General features: G+C 38.3%; 1 protein-coding gene across 4 annotated transcripts in view; it reads right to left on the bottom strand.

Annotated features, from left to right (window-relative positions):
- Positions 1-24660, bottom strand: part of PDE5A (phosphodiesterase 5A) — a 68262-nt gene extending 43602 nt beyond the window's left edge. For 2 of the 4 annotated variants that reach the window (XM_087735559.1, XM_087735560.1), the window contains exons 1-3: positions 24393-24660; positions 10107-10689; positions 8476-8565 (exon numbers count right to left, since the gene is read on the bottom strand). In XM_087735559.1, coding sequence (XP_087591685.1) covers positions 8476-8565; positions 10107-10689; positions 24393-24496 — 777 coding nt within the window. In that variant the 5' untranslated portion in view covers positions 24497-24660. Of the gene's footprint in view, positions 1-8475; positions 8566-10106; positions 10690-23065; positions 23428-24392 lie in introns of those variants that run through there. The other 2 variants (XM_087735561.1, XM_087735562.1) reach the window with 2 other exon arrangements.

Genomic DNA, 24660 nt, shown 5'->3' with positions numbered 1-24660 from the left:
AAATTGGAAGGCTTTCAGAAGGAGAGACAGGTTAATTTCAGTTGAGATACTTCTGACTTTCAGTGTCGATAAGATGAAAATGAGAGGTTTTCTAACTCAAATATTTTGTCATTCCATTAAAAAAGGTTATTTCTTTTTATTATTATAATACACATTACTAATGCACACTCTTGTTCTCTATTAAATAAAATTGTTACTATAATAAATGTTTCTCTCTGATGCATAAACTTTTCCTAGATTATAGGATTTCAAAGCCTTAGCCTTTCCCTAATATAATTCAGTATGTTTCCACTCCTTTTGAGACTTTGCAAATTATTACTAATCTGACTTTAGGCTTAAAAGAACTGGAGAGAGTATAGTTTCCTTGATTTGTGAAGTGAAAAAAAAAAAAAAATGTTCTGACAGTGAGTAATGACAGGTTTCTGTAATTGGTATCAGGAGTGGGAGTTATAAGGCGGTGAACCCAATGCTGCTTATCAGGATGGATGAGAAAGGTACCAAAGTAGATGACCTTCTGCGGAAGGTGCCAAGTGAAGGGTGGGGACAATTATGTCTGAGCCATTGCTTATATTGGTACCCAGAAATGAAGCTCACAGTTTATGGTATCTAGCTGAATAGCCACTAGCAGTACCTGGAATGGATTTGGGTTAAGGCAGAGCTGAAAGAAAGGTAGTAGTGGCAGAGCAAGAGGTAGGAGAGGGAGGCTGGAAACTGGGAGGAGCTGCAAATCATTCACTAAAACCCTGCGCTTCCTTACAGTTAGACCATTCATCTATTTAAATGGCTGGATCTTATCTTCTGCTAAAGTCAATAAATCTGCTGTGCAGTAAACTCAGAGGCTCGAATGTGCTAGCACAGACAAAGCCCACCTAGTACAATAACGTGAAACAGTACGTGGTAAGAAGCCATAAAGTATATGCAAAGCTTTTGATTCTTTTGATTGAGATCCAAGTAGTGTAAGACCAGTGCGAGGTGTTAATGATGGTGGTTTTTTCATCTTGCTTTTTTGGGATAAATAATATCAGAAGAAAACTGTGGTGTGCATGTTTAAGAAGTTGTACTTAACTGTTAATCATTAAATTTATAATTGCTAAACTGATGGAAGCATACAGTTTTATTTTTGTAATGGAAAAGACAACAATTTACTATCTCTCAGCCTAGCCTTCCCAAAATACTGATGTTACAAATAAGGTCATTGTTCTGCAGCATGAATCACTGCCAACTGTGGGCTCAAAAATGTCTGTCTGAAATAAAGCTTAACTGTCGGCTCCATTCCATACAACCCGGGTTTTCCCACAGTCAACCTCTCATTTACTTCAGTGAGGAATATTTCTTATCCAGTGAACTTTCTTACTGTAATAACAATGTACAACTAGCCTGATTTATTTCTATAGCAGAGTTTGAATAGTAAGCAAATCCTTTAACTAGTCAATATGCTTTTATGTTAACCTACATGTGCAGAGATTAATGGTTAGGCCTTTTCTCATACCACTGTGGGTATTTATTTAACTTATTTTATTTTTTTCAGTTTTGATCCAGCATGAGCTAAGACAACTTTAATGAGGTCAGAGGCTTTTTAAGGCATCCAAAAGGTGAGTACTTTTCATCTTGTGTAAACACATCCCCTCCATGAAAGGAAAGTCTGTGGTGCTTAAAAAAAGCTAGAATAAAACGGTAAAAGGACCATAGTAATATAGCAGGAAGACTATTTAGGCTCGCTTTATTAGCACTACAGGTTTCTGATACATTAACAAAGGCATGTGTTTCAAGAGAAATGGTCATTTTTAGATCTTTGTTAAGGTCTTTCAATAAAAGGTTTTAACTGAAGAGGGAGGGAGTAATGAGGAGAATAAACCTGCTAAAAATTCATGGTTGTCTTGATGATGATAAAAATCTTGTGTGGATGCAAACCTTTTTTTTGTTGTTTGTTTCAGTGGCATTCTAAGCTTTTAAAGACAACTTTGTAGTATGTACCTTTTTTTTTCTAGACAAAATAGTTTTTTAAATTAAAAACAATTAAACTGGTCCAAATTCTGGCCTCATTTGTATCAGTACAAATTCCAGTGAACTTTACTAAATTCTGTAGAATGTGGTGTAGAGACAGTAATGAGAAAAACCTCAGATGGATTTTAGCCATTGGAGTCCTGCCTGCAACTAGGTAATTAGGAGAAGATGTAGGAAACTCAAGAGGATCTGTTCCTGTTACTAAAGTAATTATGTAATTAGGACAAAAGTAAATCATGTGGTAACGTTTTAGGCCATGGAGAACATATGCCTGCATTTTAGAGAATACTAAGCACAGTATGAAACCCAAATCCTCATTTTTAAAACTTACTATAAACAAATCTGAAATAACAATAGGCCTGATCTGTGATCTCCAGCTGGGAGTTATGTTCACACCAGCAGAAAAATTGAATCAAAGGTGACTAACTGCTCTGAGTTCAGCTATACAGAAAACTTATTCAGATAACAGGTACATTAAAAGTCTGAAATCTTTGTGGCAATAAACAAGACTTATCTGAGATAAAGCTAATTCTCTGTAAAGCTTGGAGAATATTGTAAAAAAATGACAGTCCACTCAAACACTTGCTCATGAAAGAACTGTTCCAGTCTAATAAAATGGTGGTTTTTAAGTTACTTAGGCACAATATTTTATGTGTCTTTAATTCTCTAACAGGCAGGCACCAAGTGAACTTTTTTGAAAGTTGAGTCTTGTAGCAATGAAGCAAAGATATGCATGCTTGATTTCTTGTCATTCTCCTACTATGCCTACAGCATTATCCTATATATTTCTTGGTCACCCAAGACAGAACTAATAGGAAAGAAAGGGGTTAAAAACAGCTATGAAAGGGGATGACCACTAGAAAAGCTGAAGGTAGTACTCTGGACTGAAGAAAACCAAGACTAAGGGAGAGGAAAAGACTGAAGTAATTAGTATCTGCTTCTACTTTGATACCTGTGAACTTATGGCCTAATCCCTAAAGTAACCAGTGAGCTGTGGAGTGCTACACACTTTTTTATGAGTTTTACCCCCAGTCTGACTAGTTAGGTGGGATTATAGAACAAGGTATAGCTATAGTAGTCATGCAGTTCCTAACAAGAGCCTTCATCCAAGTTTGCTTTATTGAAAGCGTATAAGGGTTGGGCAGAAAGGAGCAAGCTGTATGTAAAGGACCTTAGTGGTCCAGCTTTCTTTAATGTCAGTTGGAAAAATTCCCCTTGGATCAGAAACCAAGTACTTTGTTATTTTCCATTCAGCTCACATAAGATAGACATACACCATGAAGACAAAAAGCAATTTTGATGATGGAATTTTCTCTTACTTTCAGTCCCAAAAAGGGGGAAAAAACCCTCCCACAATTACTGAGTCAACATCCACACTTGTTTTACCACATCTGAACGCAGCTTTCCTAATTGTATTCTTGATGGCAACACAGGTAATCTCCAGTGCTGCTACTTGTTCTGTAACCTTTCTTCTCGATCGGTACCAGTTATCCCATTTAATAAAGCCTGATCCACATTACAAGGAGCGGTTTCTTCTAATTATCAGAGACCTTTATTTTCACTATTTTATTGCAATAGTTGACTCCTGCCTCTAAAAGTAGCAGGCTACCCAGAGTATTTCCCAGTAGATGATGACTGATGACTGTGCTCTGAATTTTATCTGGATTGTTTCATGCTGCAGTTTTTTGCGCATTAAGATTACAGGCCTGACTCTGTGAAAGCTGTTGCAGCTCTACAGGCAGCTAGTGCCCTTTTTAGTTGGTTCTTACTTCAGCTGACTTAAAAAGAGAATTAATATAATTTTGCTTCCTAAGAAGACATAGTTTTTAATTTACTTTGCTGGCATCTGAAGAAAAATGACATTAAGCCAAAGAGTGGTAACAGGAAGAGGGAAACTCAACTTTTATCTCATGTTAAGGATGGGAACATACCCACTTAAGAAGACAGACTAAGTGGTTTTAACCTTACTTTGCTCTCCTGGTCTTGTAGAGGCTTGGTTCAGGCTTATAAAATTATCCTGCAGGGACAGAACTGTATTTACAGACTTTCATTTTTCATCAACAAAACTTTCACATCCTCTTCTGTCATTCATGCCAGCAAGAGCCTGCATGATTTCCAGCAGTCTAGCTACTATAACACGTCTCAGCGTAAGCTGAAAATCCACCCAAGCAGCAAATTACTGATCTCCATAATCCTGCAGCAAGACTGCTACTGGAACTTCAGTTAGTTTGTTTAAAGTTAGCTTGGCTAGATCTACACTATACTGCAGTGACTGTGATGTATTATACCTGAAGTGTTCACTGTGGGAGAAAATAACAGCTGGCTAACAGTAACATGCTTGGTCACATTTTATACAATAAAATTCAACAGGATATTTTGAAAGGCTGTTGTAAATAGAGCAGCACCCCTGATTTGTTGAGACAGGACAGTGACAGGAGATAGGGCAAAGTAAACAACAAATGAAACAATCGGAGTGAGCATTGCCAGAATAAAACATTTCCCTAGCCAATTAGTAGGAAGTTCAGTCTTATATACTCAGAGCCTGGGAGATGGGTCTCAGTTAATTCAGCTAAAAGTTTCCATATGAGAAAAACATACAGATTTTAGCAGAAATTAAATTGAGATAGAATTTTATGGAAATTATTTTGCACAGCTGAAAGAAAAAAAATGCAGAGATAACAAAATTACATCATTCCTGTAGACATTCTACGGCAGCTGTGATGACTCTCTGCATCAGAGACCATCCATTCTACAGATTTTCCAAACCAGTTAGAGAGCTGTACTGAGTCTTGTATCAGTTCTGGATAACTCTGCAAGTTGGTTTAAGCTAAGGACTTCCATTCCCTATTCAGTTCTGTCAAATTTTGTCAAAATGACTGTTTGTTTACAAATGTCTACAAAACCAGATGGAGAAATTCCAGGTGATCATTATTTGCAACAACTTCTGTAGTCCTTTTTCTGGGTCTCTGAATCCAAGACCAAACAAAGTCAGAAGAAAGTGCCACTGCATTTACCGATTTTATTACAGGAGCTCTAGGAGGCACATCAGTACCATTTGAAGCTTCTGGAAAATTAAAGGTTTAAGGGCACACCAGGAATGAAAAGCTGCTTTTTGAGATACACAATGCTGAACTGCCACAACCTTAAGTCTTCTGCCAGTAGTGGTAAAACCCTGATTTCTGGATAAGCATTGCAGCACTGAAATGGTTAGCATTAATAGCTACAGCTAAAGCCTGTGGCCAGCAATACCAGTTTCCTCTTGCAAAAGACATAACCATGGTAACTCTGCGGTACAAGGTGGCTAATGCTAAACTTTTCATTGGTGGCTTTTGTACTACTGAGTATAAAAATTCAGTCTGTTTTGAAAGTTTTGATGTGTTCTCTGATACACATCGATAATCCAAGTAGCAAGTGTTACATACTGATGCCTAGATAACTGTATACAGTTATCTGCTTCTACAGAAGAACCACCAGAAGAGAAAATCTTTCAAGATCAAAATGGAATCTTTGCTATGGCTTCGCATTCACCTTATGACAAATTTAAATACAGGAATAGATGATGAATGATTTGACTTAGAACCATTTTGGTTTTCTGTTTAAGTAGAATACAATTCAGGTTACCCAAGGCCTTTCTTCCTCCTTGTTTTCTTCAGTGGTGATAACCAGCAAATGATACAGCCTTGCATGCCCAGAAAGCATCATGTGGCAATACTTTTGTTATATGATGGGATGGAAAGAATTTCTGTTTAGTTATTACAGATGTCAGAACTTTGTTCAAAGCCTCTGAAGTCAGATGCAAAGTGCAGTCAGTTTGCATTTGTAATTTTTCATGGGAAAATGAGAACTCTCCATAAACCTAGAACTATACAAGCCTCTAGGATCTGATCTTAAAGGACATAATCAGCAGAATTTTCTGCATCTGCAATGCAATGTTTCTGTGGCATTTCTGTCAGCAAGAATAGGTTGAGTAGGGGATTGAGAAAAGTTATTTTACTACTAATTCCATTCTGCATGCGCATCTGTGCAGAGGTAAAGTCCTCTTATTGCACTGCTTTTTTCTCATTGTTACTAGTTCCTGGGTCCTTTTTAGGAGCTCTTCTGTGTTTTCTTCTTTTCATCTATGGAATTTCTTACTAGCTGTTATTTTTAAGTGAGACTTTGGTTTCTCACATGCCTCATGGAAATATAGGCAAATGTGAATAACATCTACTGGAAAAATCTCCATACCTCAGCAGGCCCAGAGGATTTAATAATCGGCATGAGATTTTCTTCCTCTCAATTACTGACTCTCTTGTTTTAAAAAAATAGTACTAATACTAAACAAACAATGAGAAAACCCCAGTCACTTCTCTTTCTCAGTGTTTATTTTTGGATGTCTTCCAGAATCGTCTTTTGACTGTGGTTGCTGACATCCTGGGCTAAGGCAGCATTTACTAGCCTCAATATTACTAGAGGGACTTTGGGGATTTTTTTTTTTTTTTTAAAGGGGAGGAGCCAGTATTCTGGTTTTGTTGTTTTGAGTTTTTTTTTTTAAAAAACAGAAAAAGCAGCAGCACGCAAATCGCAAATTAAGGACTGATTCACTGACCCAACATCTGTCTAGAAACGTGTCAGCCATGTGTTATGGTGAGATGGAGAAAAACCTTCTGGTAGAGACTTTAAAATAAGAAAAAATTAAAAAGTGCCGTCCTTTCCTATAAGAAATCTTATAGTTTAGCCCCTTCAAATTATTGCGCATGAGTGGAGTGTAACACTCTCCTCAAACTTCAGGTTGGCTGAACTTTTCAAAATAAACAAATTCCTGCTTCATTTCCATTTGCTGATACACTTAGGAGTAGAAAGCTAGCTGAAGATACGGCCAATTGCAGGTTTATTCAGCCTGTAAGTCATGGCGTATTGGACCAACAGACTACAGCTCTTGTTCCTTCCCCCACCTACCATCAGGACCTGGTGAGAAGTAAGCACTTTCACGCTCCCTGGCCAGCAAGATTTTGTAATTCATTTCTGATCCCAATTACATAGAGCATAGCGTTTTTTCCATTCAACAAAAAGAAAATGGGATGGTTTGGGTGAAATGTAAAGCCTTGCATCAGCCTCACATGGACCACTGGTCCCTGACAGCTCTTCACACAACATCTGCTTTGCTCATCAGCTGGCTCAGGGCCAGCAGTGGCTGCTGCCGGTTAGAAAGGGGAAGACTTTTAAGCAGGAGTGGGAGTAGGAGAAAATCAAGTGCTGTCCTTGGAATAACCGAAAAAAATATTTTAAACCAAAATTAGCAGTAGGTGAAGAAAGGAAATCCTGGCTGATCATCTGGGTCAGCTAGAGTAAGATTCAACAAACAAGTTAAATCAAGAGTTTAATGAATTTATTTAATGAAAAGAAGGTTCAATGTCATAAAAGTCAAGGTGACACATTCCGTAAGAGGAGTAAAAGATGGAAGAGCAGGAAAAAGAACGTGCGATGTCTTCAAACCAATCTTGGCAGCATTTCTTTTTGGAGTTTGAGATTTCTGGAAGCAAACTATAAATACTCTGAAAAACAAAGGAACTACAGGAGAGAAAATCTCCATCTTAAAGCTCTGGCACACTCTACAGAGAGCCTTACACTTTGTGGGTATTCTAAGAACTGGTGAGGTGGCTGAAGGCTACTACATTCAGGATCAAAAAAACCCAAACTTACTTTACTTACTCCCTAAGTAAAACAGCGGACCTCACTTTTTTCCATTCATTGGCTTTTATTGACTTTACTGTATTCACTCTTCAACTACTCTGCAAGAAGACATCGTTAGTCCATAATAAGAGTTCTCCCTACGGCAATAGCATCAGACAGGAAAAGAGAACTTCTGTGAGAAGTAGCATGGACAGGAAATATGTACAAGAGTTCAATGAGCAGATTCACATTGTTTTAAATTAGGAGTGATTCAAGTTATATGACTTGTGGATGACTTTTCTGAATCGACACCATGTGTTTTTCAATGCCTGCTTTTAAGCACTTAACGTGTTTCTTAATTTATTACTTATGAGCTGAGTTAATAGAATGTAAAAAATAGCCTTTTAGACAATGATAAAACCCAATTTGTGTTCTCTGAAGAAAATAACATAGATACCAGCTAAGCTGAAGTACAGGAACTTAATTGCAATCTGAGCAGGCACTGAGATAGACCAGTAAGTGTGCAGAGAACTTTAATGCTGACAGATACTTGGTACAGGAATCGGCAACAGCACTTCTAGAGTTAAATACATATATTCTGCTTCTGCATCTGGGATTAAACTCTTCTTGACAATTTCCTTTGGCTTACATTACTGAACTAGATAAGATAAAATTAAAGTCCAAGCAAACATAAGCAGTCTTTTTAAAAAAGAGATGGTTTTATATGGTAGAGATAATGACTGCCAGCTAATAAAAGTTTAAAGCATTAGCATAGCTGGAAACAGTATTACATGAAGTGATCCCAATACTGCAACTTACCTCTTCTCTGTGATTCTTTATTGGCATACAGAGAATACTCTGAGTCTTATACCCTGTGATCTGGTCAACTTCGGCATTGAATCTTGGATCCTGATACAAGAAAAAAATACAATTATTTGACTACTTGCCTAAAGACCAGTTCTTTTTCTTCCCTGGTTTAAAGGTTAAGAAAAGTACAATATTTGACTTAACTGTTACCCAGGACAACAAAGGTTCCATTACTAGCTAATAATTATATAAAGTTGTTACTATCAGTGTGTTAAAACAACAACAAAATAGCATTTATGTGGAACATGAGCACCTGTGGATAAATACAACTGCCAGAAAGAACAAAAAAACCCCAAACGCTAGGAGAAGCCTTTCTCGAGCCTAGACCGTCATTATAATAAATGTACACATGGACTAACCATCCCTAGTATAGCTTTTATCATCAAGAAGAAATTACAGAAATATACTGAAAGACATGTGGCCACAGAGGAACAAAGTTTCATGTATGTGGTTAGTGTTTTTGCTTTTACCAGAGGTTGCTTGGTTCATTTTTTCAGCTGAATATTGCTATAAAACTCTGATTTTTTATTTTTTTTTTAAATCTTACTAAAATAAATCAGACTATTTTAAAGGCTGCTGTTCTTTCTCTAGTAATTGATTTCAAGTTGAGCATGATGGACCCAATTCAAGAATGAACTTTTAAACTATAAGGACACGGAATGTCCCGCTGGAAACATGTACTTAGCAAATGTTTAGACAGTTTCTGAGGCAGCAAACAAGTGTTTGTTGAAAATAAAGCCATATGAAATCATACAGCTCTTTTTTGCTTCTGAAAAAATCTACTCAGTAATGTTCCCTAATTCTGTAAACATGCTTATATTAACTTCAATCAGAAGCGGTAATTTTCAGTTCTGTATGCCTTTATTAATTAGTTAATTAATCAATTAAGTCATTAAAATTTCCATCATCCCTAAATTCAACACATAAAATCAGCATATCCAAGGAGCCTGGAATGAAGAGATGTTAAGCTGAGATGTAAGAGATGTCCTCTCCCAGTGCTGGATTCTCTTCCTTTTTTCATCTGGCCTTGTATTAAATAACCTGAATTGCAGACTATCATTTCATTTGGGAGACCTCGATACACTTCAAACCCTCATCCCATTCTTGTTCATTCAGCTCCTACTCTTTGTGCTTCAGGTATGATAAAATTCTCCAAAGTATTTTTAGTTGCAAGACTTCAGTTTTGCAGCCAGTTCTACTCACCATTTCATTCATTTTGGTGCAGAAGTATCTTATGTCCTATATAAGCAGAAATGTAAACACTTAAGCGTCCAAAGCTAGACATTCAAATACTGGTGTGCACATAGCTGGTTGAGGGTAATATCTGACTGCTAATGTCAAACTTAAATAATTTATTTTGATGTTAGCATTCCTGTAGCATTAGTCATAGCTACACGTTTCTGTATATGCATGTATCTATAATACATGTATTATAACCAAAAACACAGTGTCAGGTTTGCACCTTGACTGGTTGAAGTCGATTTAGCTCCAAATACATACACTAAAATGGCGATATTACGACAGCTGATAATTTGGCTTTTTCTTTTCTCAAGAATTGTTCAAGATAAATTTTGTTGGCTTACCTCATACGCATTCTTGATGTTCAGAGGCTGGCCTATAGCTGCTACGTGACCCACAATGCCCTTGTTCCACTCCAGGCGAATGCAGTTGTTGGAAGCTTCTTCCAGGGTGGAGCCTTCTGCCACGTCAAACAGCCTGCTTACAAGAAACTTCTCATTAGAGCTATCCTCACAGACCAAGAACAGGGAATAGCGATCAGCTGCTATAAGCTCATGGATATGTAGGAAAATTTTATGGCAAAGTGCTGTGACATCTAAGTGACTAGAAATATCTTTCACAAGTTCTAATAGTCTTGAGCACTGATCCCCTGCACTGGCCTCAATCCTTGGAGATGGCAGAGGCATCTGTTCCTTCTTTTCAGAGCCGGAGAGGAAGCTCACTGCTCCTACTGAGTCCTTGACAAAAATAGGCCTTAAGGGTCTGTCAAATTCAGAAGCAGAGATTTTCCTCGCTGGCGTCCCAGAGTTGGTGGTCTCAGCGCAGGCAGGCTGGTGACAAGCACAGGATTCACTCTGGGACTTTGTTCCCTCCTTGCAGACTGGGATGGTATGAACTCTCTCAGCAAACCATGCATTAACCATTTCTCTGTAAAACAAAAATAAAAGTACAGTGAATGATGTCAGTTAAAAATCCTCAGGAACTAATACATATTTGAAGAGGACACTGCAAAGAGGATAACTTTAAACCTTTTCATACAGTGGACGTGAGTGCACCTTTAGTGCTCCTCTGTATCAATATTCTTCAGTTTTACGCAGCACTTAGCCTAGATTAAGCAGTAATGTTTTTTGCCCCATAAAAAGAAAGCTATTTCTGCCTAAAGGAAATAGGGCAGAGGAAGAGTGCTTACGCTGTGGCTTTCAGAATATGGAAGATCAGAAGTTTACACGGTAATTTTGTTGCTTGAAAAGTTCTGGTCCTTCCTATTCCTATTGCATTTCTGTATAAGATGTATATATGTTCACATGAAGACAAAACTTTCTGTTTTAATTCTGTTTTTCTAGACCATTTTTAACTTGTAAAAAGATAAATTTGAACTTTAATTCTGTCAAATCACCTGCAGCACCTCCTATTTTTATGTTGCCTATACACCATTTTTAAGTTAACTTCCCCTGCTCTCTGAGTTAATGAAAAATAGTTTTGACTCAACGCACAAAAGTTTTGCTTAAAAACTGTCATGAAGAAACATGACTATTTCTAATTCAGCCCCCTTCAAAATAATGAAAAGACAGACTGTTTTCATGCATCTCTCCTATTTCCTTTCCGTGCAGATGAAACTCATTGCCTAACTCAACCCAAAATACTGAATACCCCCAAAATTGTATTTTTGAAGAGTTTACCATTAATTAAGAAATGTCACGCATCTCTAGTAGTTAACTATTTCTCACATTAACTTAGCACTAGAATGCCAACCCTAATAATGTCCTCACTAAATACAGCATATCCTGAATTATCCATAAGCACACATATCATCAATAACACGAGTATACTTTTTCTTATCACTATAATATTTTCTTGTCCAAAATCTGTTAGTTTGGGTTTTTTTTTTAAATACAGGGCTTTTTATTTCATTCACTCGGTGTCGAGGATTCCTCATAGCACATGATCTACTCTCAGAAGAAATGTTTTTTTTTTCTGAATTACATAATGTATGGACCTATGAACAGCAAAAATCCTATTTAAAAGTCTGATCTTTTGGAAACCTTTCATGGTGGTCATGTTTTAAATTTGGGATATTTTTTATTTGCTCAGCAGACCACAGGAATTTCAAGAGTGAAGCTGAATGAAACCATGGAAATTAGTCAGGTTAGTCAGCCGCTGATCGGTTACATGCATCCGTATATGTTAAATATGAAAAGCACTGTGCATAGCCTTTTTTTCCTTACAGAACAGCTTCATCTATGTTGTAGAACGCAATACTGCAAGTGTAATTAACCATTAATTCAAAGTAAAGTAATTGATTAAAATCTAAAGTCCACCAATATTATTTTTATTAGCAAGCAATCCACAACAGGAAACTTATTTGTCTTTTATTAGGAAGGTTTGAAAGAGTTCTTCAGATTTTGCAATCACATATCATTTGGAGACCTCAACTGTAGGCAAACATGCTGTGAAAAACTGAACGGATTTAGGAAATAGTGTGACTGTAAAGGGAGCACCTGGGCAAAAGAAAGTCATTATGTTACTGTACCCATTCCACTGCAGTGCAAGCTACCTGGTAATTTTTTTCCCCTCAGAAAACTGTGTTTCACTGAGGTAAATATCACTCAATGCAGCACTGTAAAACCAAATTCTTTTCTTATTCACACCAGTGCAACTCCAAATAAATGGATGCTAGACTATTCTTTATTTTGGCTTCTGTCTGTGTACTGTGGTCCTAATCATGTAAGACTTTACATACATGGTTAATATCATTTATAGCCCCAGTGATCCTCAAGGCCGAATGGTCGGTGTGGTCACACAGGACATCTGTGAATCTTCTGACGATGAGAGTCTAAAACCACTGAATGAAAAGCTGGACACAATTAAGGCGGTGGGAGTTTTGCCTCTGAGTTCCACCGAGTTAGGATTTCATTCCGTGTTTTTAGATTTTCCATGAAGCTCCTGGAACAGTGCTTGCTGTACCAACAATATATCTCAATCAACATCTATTATAAATTTCCCAGCTATGTAAAGCTAGTCCAATTACTGGAACCATGGTGCCAGAGAACACAATGAAATTCCATTGTTATTCTGAAAGAGTTTTGGTTCATTGCTTAGCTACTTATTTTTAAAGGAAGTAAGCTCTGCTTTTTAAGTATCTTAATAAAAGCTACCAATGATCCTTCTTGATCACAACAGTGATACCTATTTTTTTTGTGAAGTTACCTTAGCCAAATGTTCCTTGCAGTGAAGAAGCATAAAGACCGTTTAATGTATTATTAGAACTTTGACCTTAACAATATTACTTTATAGTACTTAAGCAGGATAAATATTAAATGTGGGAGCCATGACCATGTATTACTGAAACTCATAATATAATTTGCGTAGGGCATTATCATATTTGCAAAAGCTGTTGCAATGAGAGTCAAAATAAGAAGCTAGCATTTGATAACATTTGGAATTTTTATTTATTAAACTGAATGAGAAAACAGAATGAAAATGACCAAAAGTATCCTTAAGAAAAATAAAGAGCTTAAAATGCAAAAATTTGTAAGTAAACATAGTACAACCTCTAAAATCAGCGTTGATAATTCTTGTCATCATATGTGTTATGTTACATGTGGGTTTTGTTTTACTCTTAATATCCTCAAGAAAAGAAATTACCAGGAAATTTTAGCTTTTTCTAAGCAAAATTTAGCATCTAGCGCTAAGGCTGCAGAAAAGAACCTGAAAATGTGAGCTGGGTGCATTTAGAGCCTCAGGCACAAGAAGGTAGATATAGAATAATCAATAGTCTTAAAAGAAGGCTTGTGACTTGACCCGGTTTCATGATTGTATCTGCTGACTTGATTTTTGAACATCGAGGACTGGCATTAATGTAAAATAAGATTTAAAAGTAACTGTAATAACCTAGTATCAGATGGAGAGCATTCTTAAAGTAGGAGTGATTAGGTGTAGGAAGCCGTGTACTTTGTCTAGGCATGTTTGAAAATGCAGAGGTGAACCTGTACTATTGCTGAGTGACAGCAATTTGTAGAGCAATCTGATTTCACTGCTTATTTACACATGAGGAAAGGAGAATATCAAATGCTATCATTTCATCTAGCTCTGTTTTACGCTGAATTTACATATGTGGATGTGTTGATATAAGATACAAGGCAGAGAAAGACTCAGGTGCCCTTTGTGGACAAAGCAAAAGCTAAAGCAGAAATTTGGTTTATCAGTTGAAACCTGCCATTTTATTTAATTCTGGAGTGTTGTGTAATGATGCGCCCTGGCCTTAATGGCATACTAATAGTAATCAGTCAGAACGATGTATTCTGAATTCTAATACCAGTTCTCAAACTGTGGCCATGAGATAATTTAGTTTTTACCTTCTTGCCTTTTTACTATGCAAAATAAGCATTCCCTTCTCTGTCTTATAGAGGTTATTGAGGGATGTGGAACATAACTGTAAAATCTTTCACATGAAAGTAATCACATTTCTTTAATAAGAACTGACTGCTTGTTAGGTATCTGCACTATTTATGAAGCACTTTGACACTGAACAGAACTGTATGTGGAGCTGCATAATTATGAGTAAGATCTGCCCGTCCCCTTTTAAGGTCTCTTAGATGATGGTCCAATAACTTGCCAACATAGCATGCGATTCTCAAAAAGCTCTGTAGGTTAACAACAACAACAAATCCTGAACTCTACTGTTTAAAGCATGGTTTTCAACTTCAAATCATTTAGGCATTTTTATTGGGGCAACAGGAAAGCCATTCAAATTCAGCTGGAATAAGAAGAGTGTTCTCTGACCTTTACTGAATGCCTCTTCTAACAAGGAAACTATTTAGCTCCTTTTACTCACAGTTATACACATGGGTGGAAGAACTAGCACTTCACATGAACTGACAAATTCTAACTCTATTTAAAATCTATCAGATAAAGTCTTGACATGCATTTGCTTGTTGACAATCCTATTTAACAATGCATGACAAGAAGAGTATTATTACTAACACAACTACTTTCTCAGCACAGAATTAGCTCAACAGATACCCAACAGCAGACACATTCTGAACCACAAGTGAGGTTACTGGAAATTAGTAACAAGTGCTATGTATGATTAAGAGGTCGTTTTGAAAGGACTACAGGAAGAAACAAACACTTGTGACTACTCTATTCGTATGAATAGTCTTCCGTAAGCATTGGCATTGTCAAGAGCTGATTGTAAGGCAAGACCCTTGCTGTAGAAGTAAGTTTAGAAGTTGCAGGAGTGTACTAAACAGGAGCAGATACCGATCCGTAGTGATCTATGCAGACAGTTACAACCAATGCAATGTCTCCATCCCAGCACAGCAATCACTGCACGTTGAGGAGTTACAGGCATCAGCATCCATTCCTCATGAGCTGCATGCATCCCTTACTGCAGTATGATCCTTTACTGCAGCATAAGCCTCCACTTGAGAAAGCTAGAATTTATCCCAGAGTTCATAAGCAGGGACAGCTGAATATGAAGTAACCGTTTTTAGTCACTATCAGCCAAATCCAGTCCTTCCTCTATAAAACACAATTTCAAAGGCGTGTGACAATAGTGACTGCTGAATTTGGCTGGTGACCTCATCAGCAGATAACAAAATTGGAGAGGAATTTTGAAGCAACAGGGATGAGAAGGGGATGAAAATACAATAGCAGGTAAAACATTTGAAGCAAAAAAAATGCTTGTGTGATCCTCCCCTCTATAATCACTTGTATACAAGTACACATTATCTGCATTACGGGGGAACTCGGGAACTTCAGAGGAATTAAGACTCTTTGGCCCTGATTTGTTAAACACTGTACAGAAAGTAGACCTGTCCCTAAAGTGAGAAGTTTTCAGTATGAATAGGCAACAAAACCAGAAAATCACTGGATGAGAAAACACAGGCACAAGGAAGCGACATGGCTTCAGCCAGGTCATGTAGCAGGGCACAAGTAGGCCTGAAGACAACCTCGGGTCTAAGACCTGAAGAGAACCTTGCTTTATTTCCTGTGCCGTTATGTATCAAACCATGCTGACCTGACGCTAATTACTATTCTCCTCATACACTGGGAATATTAAATAATTTATTGTACCCATCTTTGCTTCATTGTGATTATCTTCAAAATACACAGCATACTTCTCAAAAAAAAAAAAAAAAGTGAAGATGTTTAAAGAGTAACAGCCAGATTATAATTGTCTTGCTCACACATGTAACAATGCTACATATGTAAGACCATACCAATGTGACCATTCAGCAAGTATTTGGTATCTTTGGATAAAATGTACAAAAACAGAGCACAAAAGTAATACTGAGATGCACCAAAGATAGTATACTGCAGCTTTCTTGCCTTGCACAAAGAATGCATAATAATTTCTGTACCATGAAAGTACTGACTGATGAGTAGCTTTCAGTGAAACAAGTAATTCCCCATTTCCTCTGCTGCCTATAATCTTTCATATATACAATGTGCAATGTTTCGGTAGTTGTGTGGACTGTTTTTCTAATTTTTCATTCAAACCAGCAGTTACTGATAACACACTTAAGGAGAGGGATTCAATCCAAACTTGCCTACTAGAGAATGCCAGCTTTCAAGTATCTGAATTCCTGTGGCCTAATCCTGCTAGTGTTGAAATCAACAATATTTCAAGCCAAGCTTCCTATTATCTCAATTGCTTTCCTTAAAATAACCACTAGATGTCTTCAAATTTCTTTCCTGCATTTCGACATAATTTAGGCATAGAAATAATTTAAAGCATTAGCAACAACTTGAAAACTATTCAGTTTTAACAAATGAGGTTGAAAGTCAGTCACTTGGATATTATACTTGCCTCCCCATTTTCTTTCCAGTACTTGCTATTTCACAATCATGTTCTAAGCGTTTTTGTCCCCTTTCTGGGCATGGAAAGATTTAAATAAACTGTAAAAGGCCTCATTAGATGGAAACAGTAAACTGACTGTAAAAGAAGGGTATTCTAACTATTGACAAAGACAATAGCTGTTTTTCCTTAAACCCTTTCCAATTATAGTTACTAGAGATGCTATTTCTAACAGTGGTAGGCAAACAGTTTTTGAAGATGAAGTACGACTTAAAGTCGGTGCCAATTTTTTGACACAACTCAGTCAAATATATATTAGCATACATTTAACTTTAAACATGTGGCCCGACTGACTTCTGTTTGAATACAGATCTAAATTAAGAATGCTCATTCTAGATTCAAACCGTGCTCGTGAAAGAGTGAAATAACAACTTTTTAGAACTATGAAATAATGTAAATCTTGTCTGAATGTTCATATTATTTTTTTAAAATAGGAGGCAGAGGTTGCTTTATTATTTGAAGCAGAAGTATTCAAAATGGAGGACTAACACTAACAGGCTATTCTTGGCTATTTTCAAGTTTTCTTTAACAACCAAACTGCAAGCTTAACTTTTCACAAGAAAGCTTTCCTCCATAGAAAGGACTTCCTATTCACACTATAAAGAAAGACAGAATAAATCCTCAAGGATTGAAGGTCCAATTCTAAAACATGACCTTTATTTCTCCTCCAAATGTTTACTTGTTCCAAGCTCAAAAAAAAAAAAAAAAATAACTATGTACCTAATGATTTTGTTGTGGAAAGCAATAGGACAATACCTGTGACTTTGGTGAAAGGTGGATTAAAAGTTCACACCTGCCTGGAGAGCTCACTAGGCACCACTTCAGTTCCACTTAAATTCCTAAAATAGGGGTTAAGTAGGACTTAAGTGGTGCAGAGGCTTTGGGATGGCTCACTGTGCTGGGGTGAGTTCACCATAACGCACAAATAAATGGGAAAATATATATCTTCTACTAAGCAAATATATTTTGTGGCTATATTTTCAGTGCCAGACCTAATGTGAAATTACAACCATTGAGTTATTCACAAGGGCCATTTGGGTCGGACTTCTTTTCTGGCACTTCGTAAATAGCTCCTTTTGTATTAAATGCATTTTTTTTTTCTTCAAGTAAATCATATAAATTAGAAAGCATTCCATGTAAATTTACATATGTTTCTTTGCCAGTAAGGAAGAGACAGACTTGTATCCTGGGGTTTTATTAATTATATTTATTCATGACAAAAGCAAAATGCTTCCTCTTTCATGGTGAAAATGAAAACAGGTGGTAGCATATTATTTCAAGTCAAGAATGTATTCTCTAAAATCACTTTGTTTGTGATTCTTGATCTGAGCCATATATTCCCACACAATTCAGCTTTAATCTAGCATTCAAATAAGCATGAACATAGGCTATGATGTACTTTATTTGATCTGAAGACATCATAGGTGATGCATCATGAATTTTATCCTTGTGCAGAGAGCCAGAACAATGTCTACACACTATGGAAGTCTCACTTCAGCTTCAAAATTAGACTGATTGGTATTTTTACTTTATATATGTAGTCTTTGTCCTAATCCTGTACAAAGACATGAATTTCCTCCTCACGTGATGATTCTTCAACAAATGCCCAACACAAAACTTTCACGAACTTTTACAATTTCAAAATAAAAGAAAGTTGTCTAACTTTCTTGTCTCCCACAGAGGCAATGTATGCCTCAGCTCCACTTTTCTTCCCAGTTGCCAGAAATTTGACCCTGTTCTCTAAAGTCTTCCTAGTAAGAGCACAAAAATGGAAATGAGATTTCAAATGCTTATTCGCATTATTGGAAGTACCGTAATATGATAATAAAGTTACCCTGAAAGAAAAGAAGGCAAAAAGAGATGTTAACTGTTGAAGTAGTTCACCCCATCTTATTTTCTACCTGTCCTCTAAGACTTACCAGTTGTATTTTATGTGTTGTGCACACCTGTTTGTTTCTTTATTACCTAGGGCAAATGGTATGTAGTAAAAGCACATTCTCCTTGTAGCTGCTCAGTACTATCTGCTGACTAGCTTATCTTCACACCAAAGATTCTGCGTAGGAGTTCGGGTTATAGCTTTGGGGGAATTAAAGATGTAAATTGCTACTAAGTGATTTCTTATCATTTCTCAAATGACAGTTTCTTCAGTCTACAGTAATTGCTGTTTTAGACATTGTTTCCAAAATACTCCGGCACACACCCAGCTTTATTTCCAAGAATAAATGCCAAAAATACTTAATCACATTTACAACTTCATGAATGTGGGTAACATTCCTTACCTTCCTGAGTGCTTTTTGAATCAGGAGTTTAAAATATTTTGAGATGATCGTAATACTTTGCAATTATCAAGAAAGACATAAAGATATGGATACATTATTAGTAAGTGGGACAACTACAGACATCATTAGACCAACAAGAAAACTTTCCAAGATTTCATAGAAATTGATTTTTTTTCCTGTACTTCATCCTCAGAAAAGCTCTGTAAACATCTAATAAAACCAAGTGGGAGAAAATACTCTGATCCCTGCATTTAACACCACTACTTCCTGTGGTTTTCAAGCCATGGTCCAAAGAATTAGTGGGTCTGCAGTCCTCTTGTAAATGCTTCACATAGGGTAACTTAGAAAAGCAAGTCCGCTTTCAGCATATTTCAACAATTTGCATAGGATTCTGTGCCTCCACTGGAAAACTGTTCGGGGTCCTTCAATCACAGAAGTTTAAAACCCACTGCCTACTTACCAAGGTCATGTTAGGGATGAATATGGCTCGTACCTGTATGTTTTTAGGATTATTATTTTTTTGTATGTCAGTAATATCTTTTTAAGAAAAAACACAGGCCAAAGCACATTTCAGTGCAGAAAATCTTCAATGGCTCTATCTTTGAAAATCTGAATTTTCATACATTTGCTCCAAAAATTAATTTCCTTTCAATTAGAAAAAATTAAGCACACATATATTATCAAACAAAGCAATGACATAATGCATATGACGTATAATATTTATGAGATTAAACATCAAATAGCCAGCTCAAAATGAAAGACATTTTTAAAAGCCCTCTAGACACAGAGATTAGAAGGCAAATGCCCTAAGGAATTTAGTACTGCAGGCAGCACATTACAAACCGATTGTCCACCAGCCATCAAGAAGAAAAAAAACCACCACAACTGTACTTGAGTTTTTTCGAAGTAATAAATGTAATTGATATATTCAAGCTGTGCCATCTCTGAATTCCAGCAAAGTACAGTTTCTCAGTAAATGCCACTTCTGGAATCCTCAGTGAAGCGCTATTAAGTACCATGCTGTTAAGGACATTTATTTTTCCAAATACAACCCCACCTTAATTCATTTGTAAATATTTCCCAACCCTGCTAATAAGCCAAGTTGTATTTATAACAAAATAAATTTATTTCCAGTGAAAGGCATTCAAGACTGGGGTTAATAATTTGTATCTGTCAAGCCATACATTTAGGAAACCAGACAAAAACTGCCTGGAAAAATGCAGTTGCCTCTAACTGAGAGGAGAATTTTTACTTTGGCTGTTTTGGCAGTCTGCTGCTTCTGATTGCAAAGAGCACTAAGAGAGAATCACTCCCGTGGTTTTAAGAGTAGGGACAAACAGGAAGTCAGAAATACAGAAGTATTCCAGAGGGGGTTAAAATAAGTATGATGTTTGAACATGACAATGCATGGATTTTTTTTTTAAAGGAACATTAAAAGACAAAACTTCAGGAAGACAAAAAGGGTAACGAATTCAGCCATAAATGCACTACAGTTTTGTGACAAAAAAGGCTGCGGATTATGCCTTTATAACATCTAGTTAGAGCAATTATATTTGTAGCAGCAGCTACAAAGAGCCTTTAACAACAGTGTGGGTAAGCACAAGACACACTCTAAAAGAAGAATCATTTTACTTCAAAATGTTTTTGCTTCCTGGGAACCAGAGTATGATAGGCAATTCTGAAACTTTGAAAGGGAAAAAATAACAAGAGGAGCTGAAAAGAAAGGAGTAAAATCAATAGCTTAAATTTAGTAGGAGCTAGGCATTTAGAACCTCTTGAACCCCTAAGTGTGCAGTAACAAACTCTGCAGCCAGGTTTGTCAACCAGCATGCTGTCTCACTAAGTAAACCAAATTCATCTCGTCACTGAGCGTGCTGGTGACACGCTTCCCCTTTGTTGTTCTGCACTTTGATCATACTGTAACAACACCTCACAGATAATAGCTATTTATATTATCTCTGTATACCACTTGTCTGCCTGGTACAAAATAAAGTAATAACTAACTGATTTGGAAGCTTCCTACTCATAGGATCACAGTTTATTCACATACTCCAAGGAGGGAGCAATTTAAAGCTATTCACCTGGATTACATCCTTGTAGGATTGCAACCTTGAGCTGTACAGGTGGAAGTCAATCAACACAGCTTTATCGCAGAATATGTCAGTCCACCTAGCCATCAAAGACCTGAGGAAGGCAGTAATGTGGCCTGTCTGTAGACACTATCAACCTCGAGGCATTGCAGGATCAAAATACAAGGTGTAAGCCATTTGTATATACTTGTCTTCTACAACACATTTTACGGGAGAGGAGGAAAGCAGGTGCCAATTTGTTAAGTAGGCGACCTGCAGCCCTTCTCCCCGAGAATCCAGAATATGGACTGGGGAGCCTAACAGTTGTCGTATTATGAACAATAGTTAATACAAACTAATTGTGAATAAAAAGAAACGTTTTCGTTTCAAGTGCCACCTTGCCAGAAAATATAATATTTATTTAAACCATGAAAACAGATACTAATATCAAACTGACCTATGCAAAATGGAACAAGAGGTAACTATTCAATGACTGTACGATGGGACTCCCATACTTTAAAAAACCCAACAAAACAAATCTGCAGGCATAAGACCACCCAAAGCACTCATAAGTCTTATTTAGACACCTAATTAAAACATTTTTTGTGGGAATTACCTGAAGAACTACTGTATAAAACACTGTGGGAATTAATTAATTGCAGAGAAAAAAATATATAAAATATTTAATACCTATCATAAAATTGCTAAATTAGGTTTTGATTCAAAGTCATTACTATCAGTGAAAAGGACTTGTATTACTCTGTAATAAACGGTTGAGCTGGTGATCTTCTTCTATTCCTGTGTATAAATATTTGAGGAACAGATACAGAAACTATTTTTATCTATTAGCAATTGTGCCTCGCAATATGAAGTGGAATATGCCTCTGTGCTCCGCAAGATACTAAATTATCTAACTTGTTGGTCTATTGCTTTTAGGACCTGTGAGGACTTTGGTGTATTCTGAAGCAAAACAAAAAATGAGAAGCAGTAAATTAAGATTAGAAAACAGTTGAAACTAGTTCAAGGAACACTGCTTTACTTGACAGAGTAAATATAATGCTAAGTAACAAAACATTAACAGCAGTCTTTGTTCAATGCATTGCCGTCGTACAAAGATTCAACTAAAACAAAGCATGGCATTAAATTTTAGGGGTTTTCTCTTTTCAAGCTCTAAGTAACACGACAATGTAGAACATTAAACCTTTTTACAAAGTACATCAGTTCTTTCAAACCGCTCAGCTTTACAGGATATCATTTTAGTGAATAAAATTTGAGCCAACATACAGCCAAGTAACTTGTCATTTGTCTTTTCAAATACCAACTTACATATAAAAGAGGTATTCCTTATTATATAGTTATAGTTTTCTATTTATACATTAAGGACAAAAAAAACGTTCCATGCAAGACAGCGGAGAAGAGAGTTTTGAGACAAATGCAATGATTTCATCACTTCCAAAACATCGCAGAATTGTTGCCAAGCAAGAACTCAAAGTCAACAGTTTTTCTGCAAAACCCTCTCTGAATGCAGAGGCATCGCCGTCACGGAGACATGACCAAATTGTATTTTGTGACCTACTGCCTGTTTCAGACCCACACAAACACAAAACTGCATCTCAGCATTTAAAAAAAAAAAAAAAAAAAAAAAGACTAACCAAACCTCTCCATGGGGAAAACAAATCTGACACAGCGGTTACTATTAATTAGCATTCCTATTTGTTCAATACTACTTCCAGTTTCCAAAGGAAATGTGACAGGCTGAACTCATAAAATGTTACTTCTCAAAGCTGCTACCACCCTGTTTCCTGGGCAAACAAGACACCCTTCAGCTACATACCATGCACTAGTGTTCTGCAGAACATCAAGGTTAACTACCGCCATCTACGCATCCTGCACCTATGCACAGCCTTTTTTAAAAAACTAACATTTAAAAGACATTTTTAAAGGCATTTTTATTATTCTTCTGTTAAATGAACCTGAGGAAGAAGCAGCAGAAGAAAGGGCACAGCACGACAGATGGTCACAAGAAAGCAGGTGACCCCTGAAGCTTTCTAGCGTGCTGCGAGTCAATTATTAATGGGGATTTCTCTTCTTACCGCCCCATCCCATGCAGAGAGGAGCAGCGGCAGCAAAACCTCATTCAGAATGCAGCCATCCCTGCTAAGTGACTTGGGAAAGAAGTAAATCAGCAGCGGTGAGCAGATGGTGCGAGCGGCTGAGGAAGAGGAGCGGAGCGGAGAGAAGCGAGCCCGCGGAGATGGCGTGTCCCAGGAACAAACCACAGGACTTACTAACCCGAGCTCTCCACTAAGATACACCGTGGGAGTTGCAGATCGCCTCTGCTCTGCATCCCCACTGCTTTGTTTATCGGAAAATATTCAAAATGGAAACCTGACTCCACTTCTAAAAATAGCCGAATTTACTCGATTTCAACTTGGAAGTCCCACTGCTGAAGTGTGACAACGGTGAGCAAATACCTCGTCTTATGTCCAAAAGGCAGCATGTCAAACCGGGGGGGGGGGGGAACAAAAGCCCAGAGGAGATCTTCGGGTCTTTACATCAGGTTCTTCGCAAAGAAACCACCGCCGAGGAGCGGCCGGCGCCGAGCAGCCGCCCCCGAGCAGCCCTGCCTGCCCCGCGCTGCCCCCTGCCGGGGAGGCTGCCGCGCCCAACCCCGCCGCCCTGCTGCACCCGGGGCCGCACCCCCGCTCCCCTCCCTCCCTCGCTCCCTCCCCGCAGCCTCCGGGAGGGAGGGGAGCGGGGCTGCGGCCCGGCGTCCCCAGCATCTGCGCTCCGGTTATGGCACCCTGAGGCGCTCGCCCCAGCGGACAGACCTCCGCGTCCCCCTCCTCGGGCGGAGCTCTGGTCTCGAACCCACAAGCTGGGGCTTCAGCGGCCGCTCAGGGCTCGTCAGCTCCCCCGGCACTTAACCCAGCGCCCTCGCCCTCCGCTGGCCGCCGAGATGTCAAAAAGGTGACAAGCCCACAGGGCGACTGAGCGCTTCAAGAGCAGCGCTTTGTTTTGCGATTACTAAGCAATGACATAACTCGCCCTCCCGGAGAGATCAGATGTTATCTGAGGCTTCGACATATTTCTGTCTAGTTGGCAGAGCAGGGAAAAATACATCGCTCGCTACTCAGGAGAAGTTGACTATGCCTGTTTCAAACCAAGGAGAAGACAAAATAAATAAATAAAAGCCCAGGGCAGGGAGCTCCGGGAAGCGCCTGCATGTGCCCTTCGGTGGCAGCCGAACGGGGCTGCTGCTCTTTGGTTTCAGTTTTTGCTCTTTGGAAAGCGCGGGTGGGGGGGGGGGGGGATCGCTTTTTTCTTTTATTTTCTTCGGAGACAGCAAAGAGAAATGGAAGAGCGACCTTTTGCTGGGAGGAAAGGATCTGCCTCTATCCGCCGCCGCTCCGGTCTTACCTTGTAGCTTTCCTAACAAAGTAAGAGCGGGTAAAGTCGCCGTGATCGTCCAGCCACGCTTCCACCGCTTCCTGCTCGGGCGGGGGGGGGCAGCTGCGCTCCATGCTCCGCGCCGGCGCTCCCGCCGCCGCTCTGCCTCCGCCTGCCGCTACCCGCGGCTCTCGCCGTTGATTCCCCCCCTCCCGGCCCTCCTCCCGCTGCCGGTGCCCTCGGCCCGGCTCCCACCCCCTGTCTTCGCGCCGCTCCCAGGTGCGTGCGGGCGGTATGG

The sequence above is a fragment of the Nipponia nippon genome, unplaced genomic scaffold, assembly GCF_047370975.1.
Source record: "Nipponia nippon isolate SJK-2023a ecotype South Korea unplaced genomic scaffold, ASM4737097v1 scaffold_6, whole genome shotgun sequence".
Taxonomy (NCBI): Eukaryota; Metazoa; Chordata; class Aves; order Pelecaniformes; family Threskiornithidae; genus Nipponia; species Nipponia nippon.
The sequence above is the reverse complement of the archived record's forward strand: the minus strand, read 5'-3'. Positions and strand labels throughout refer to the sequence as shown.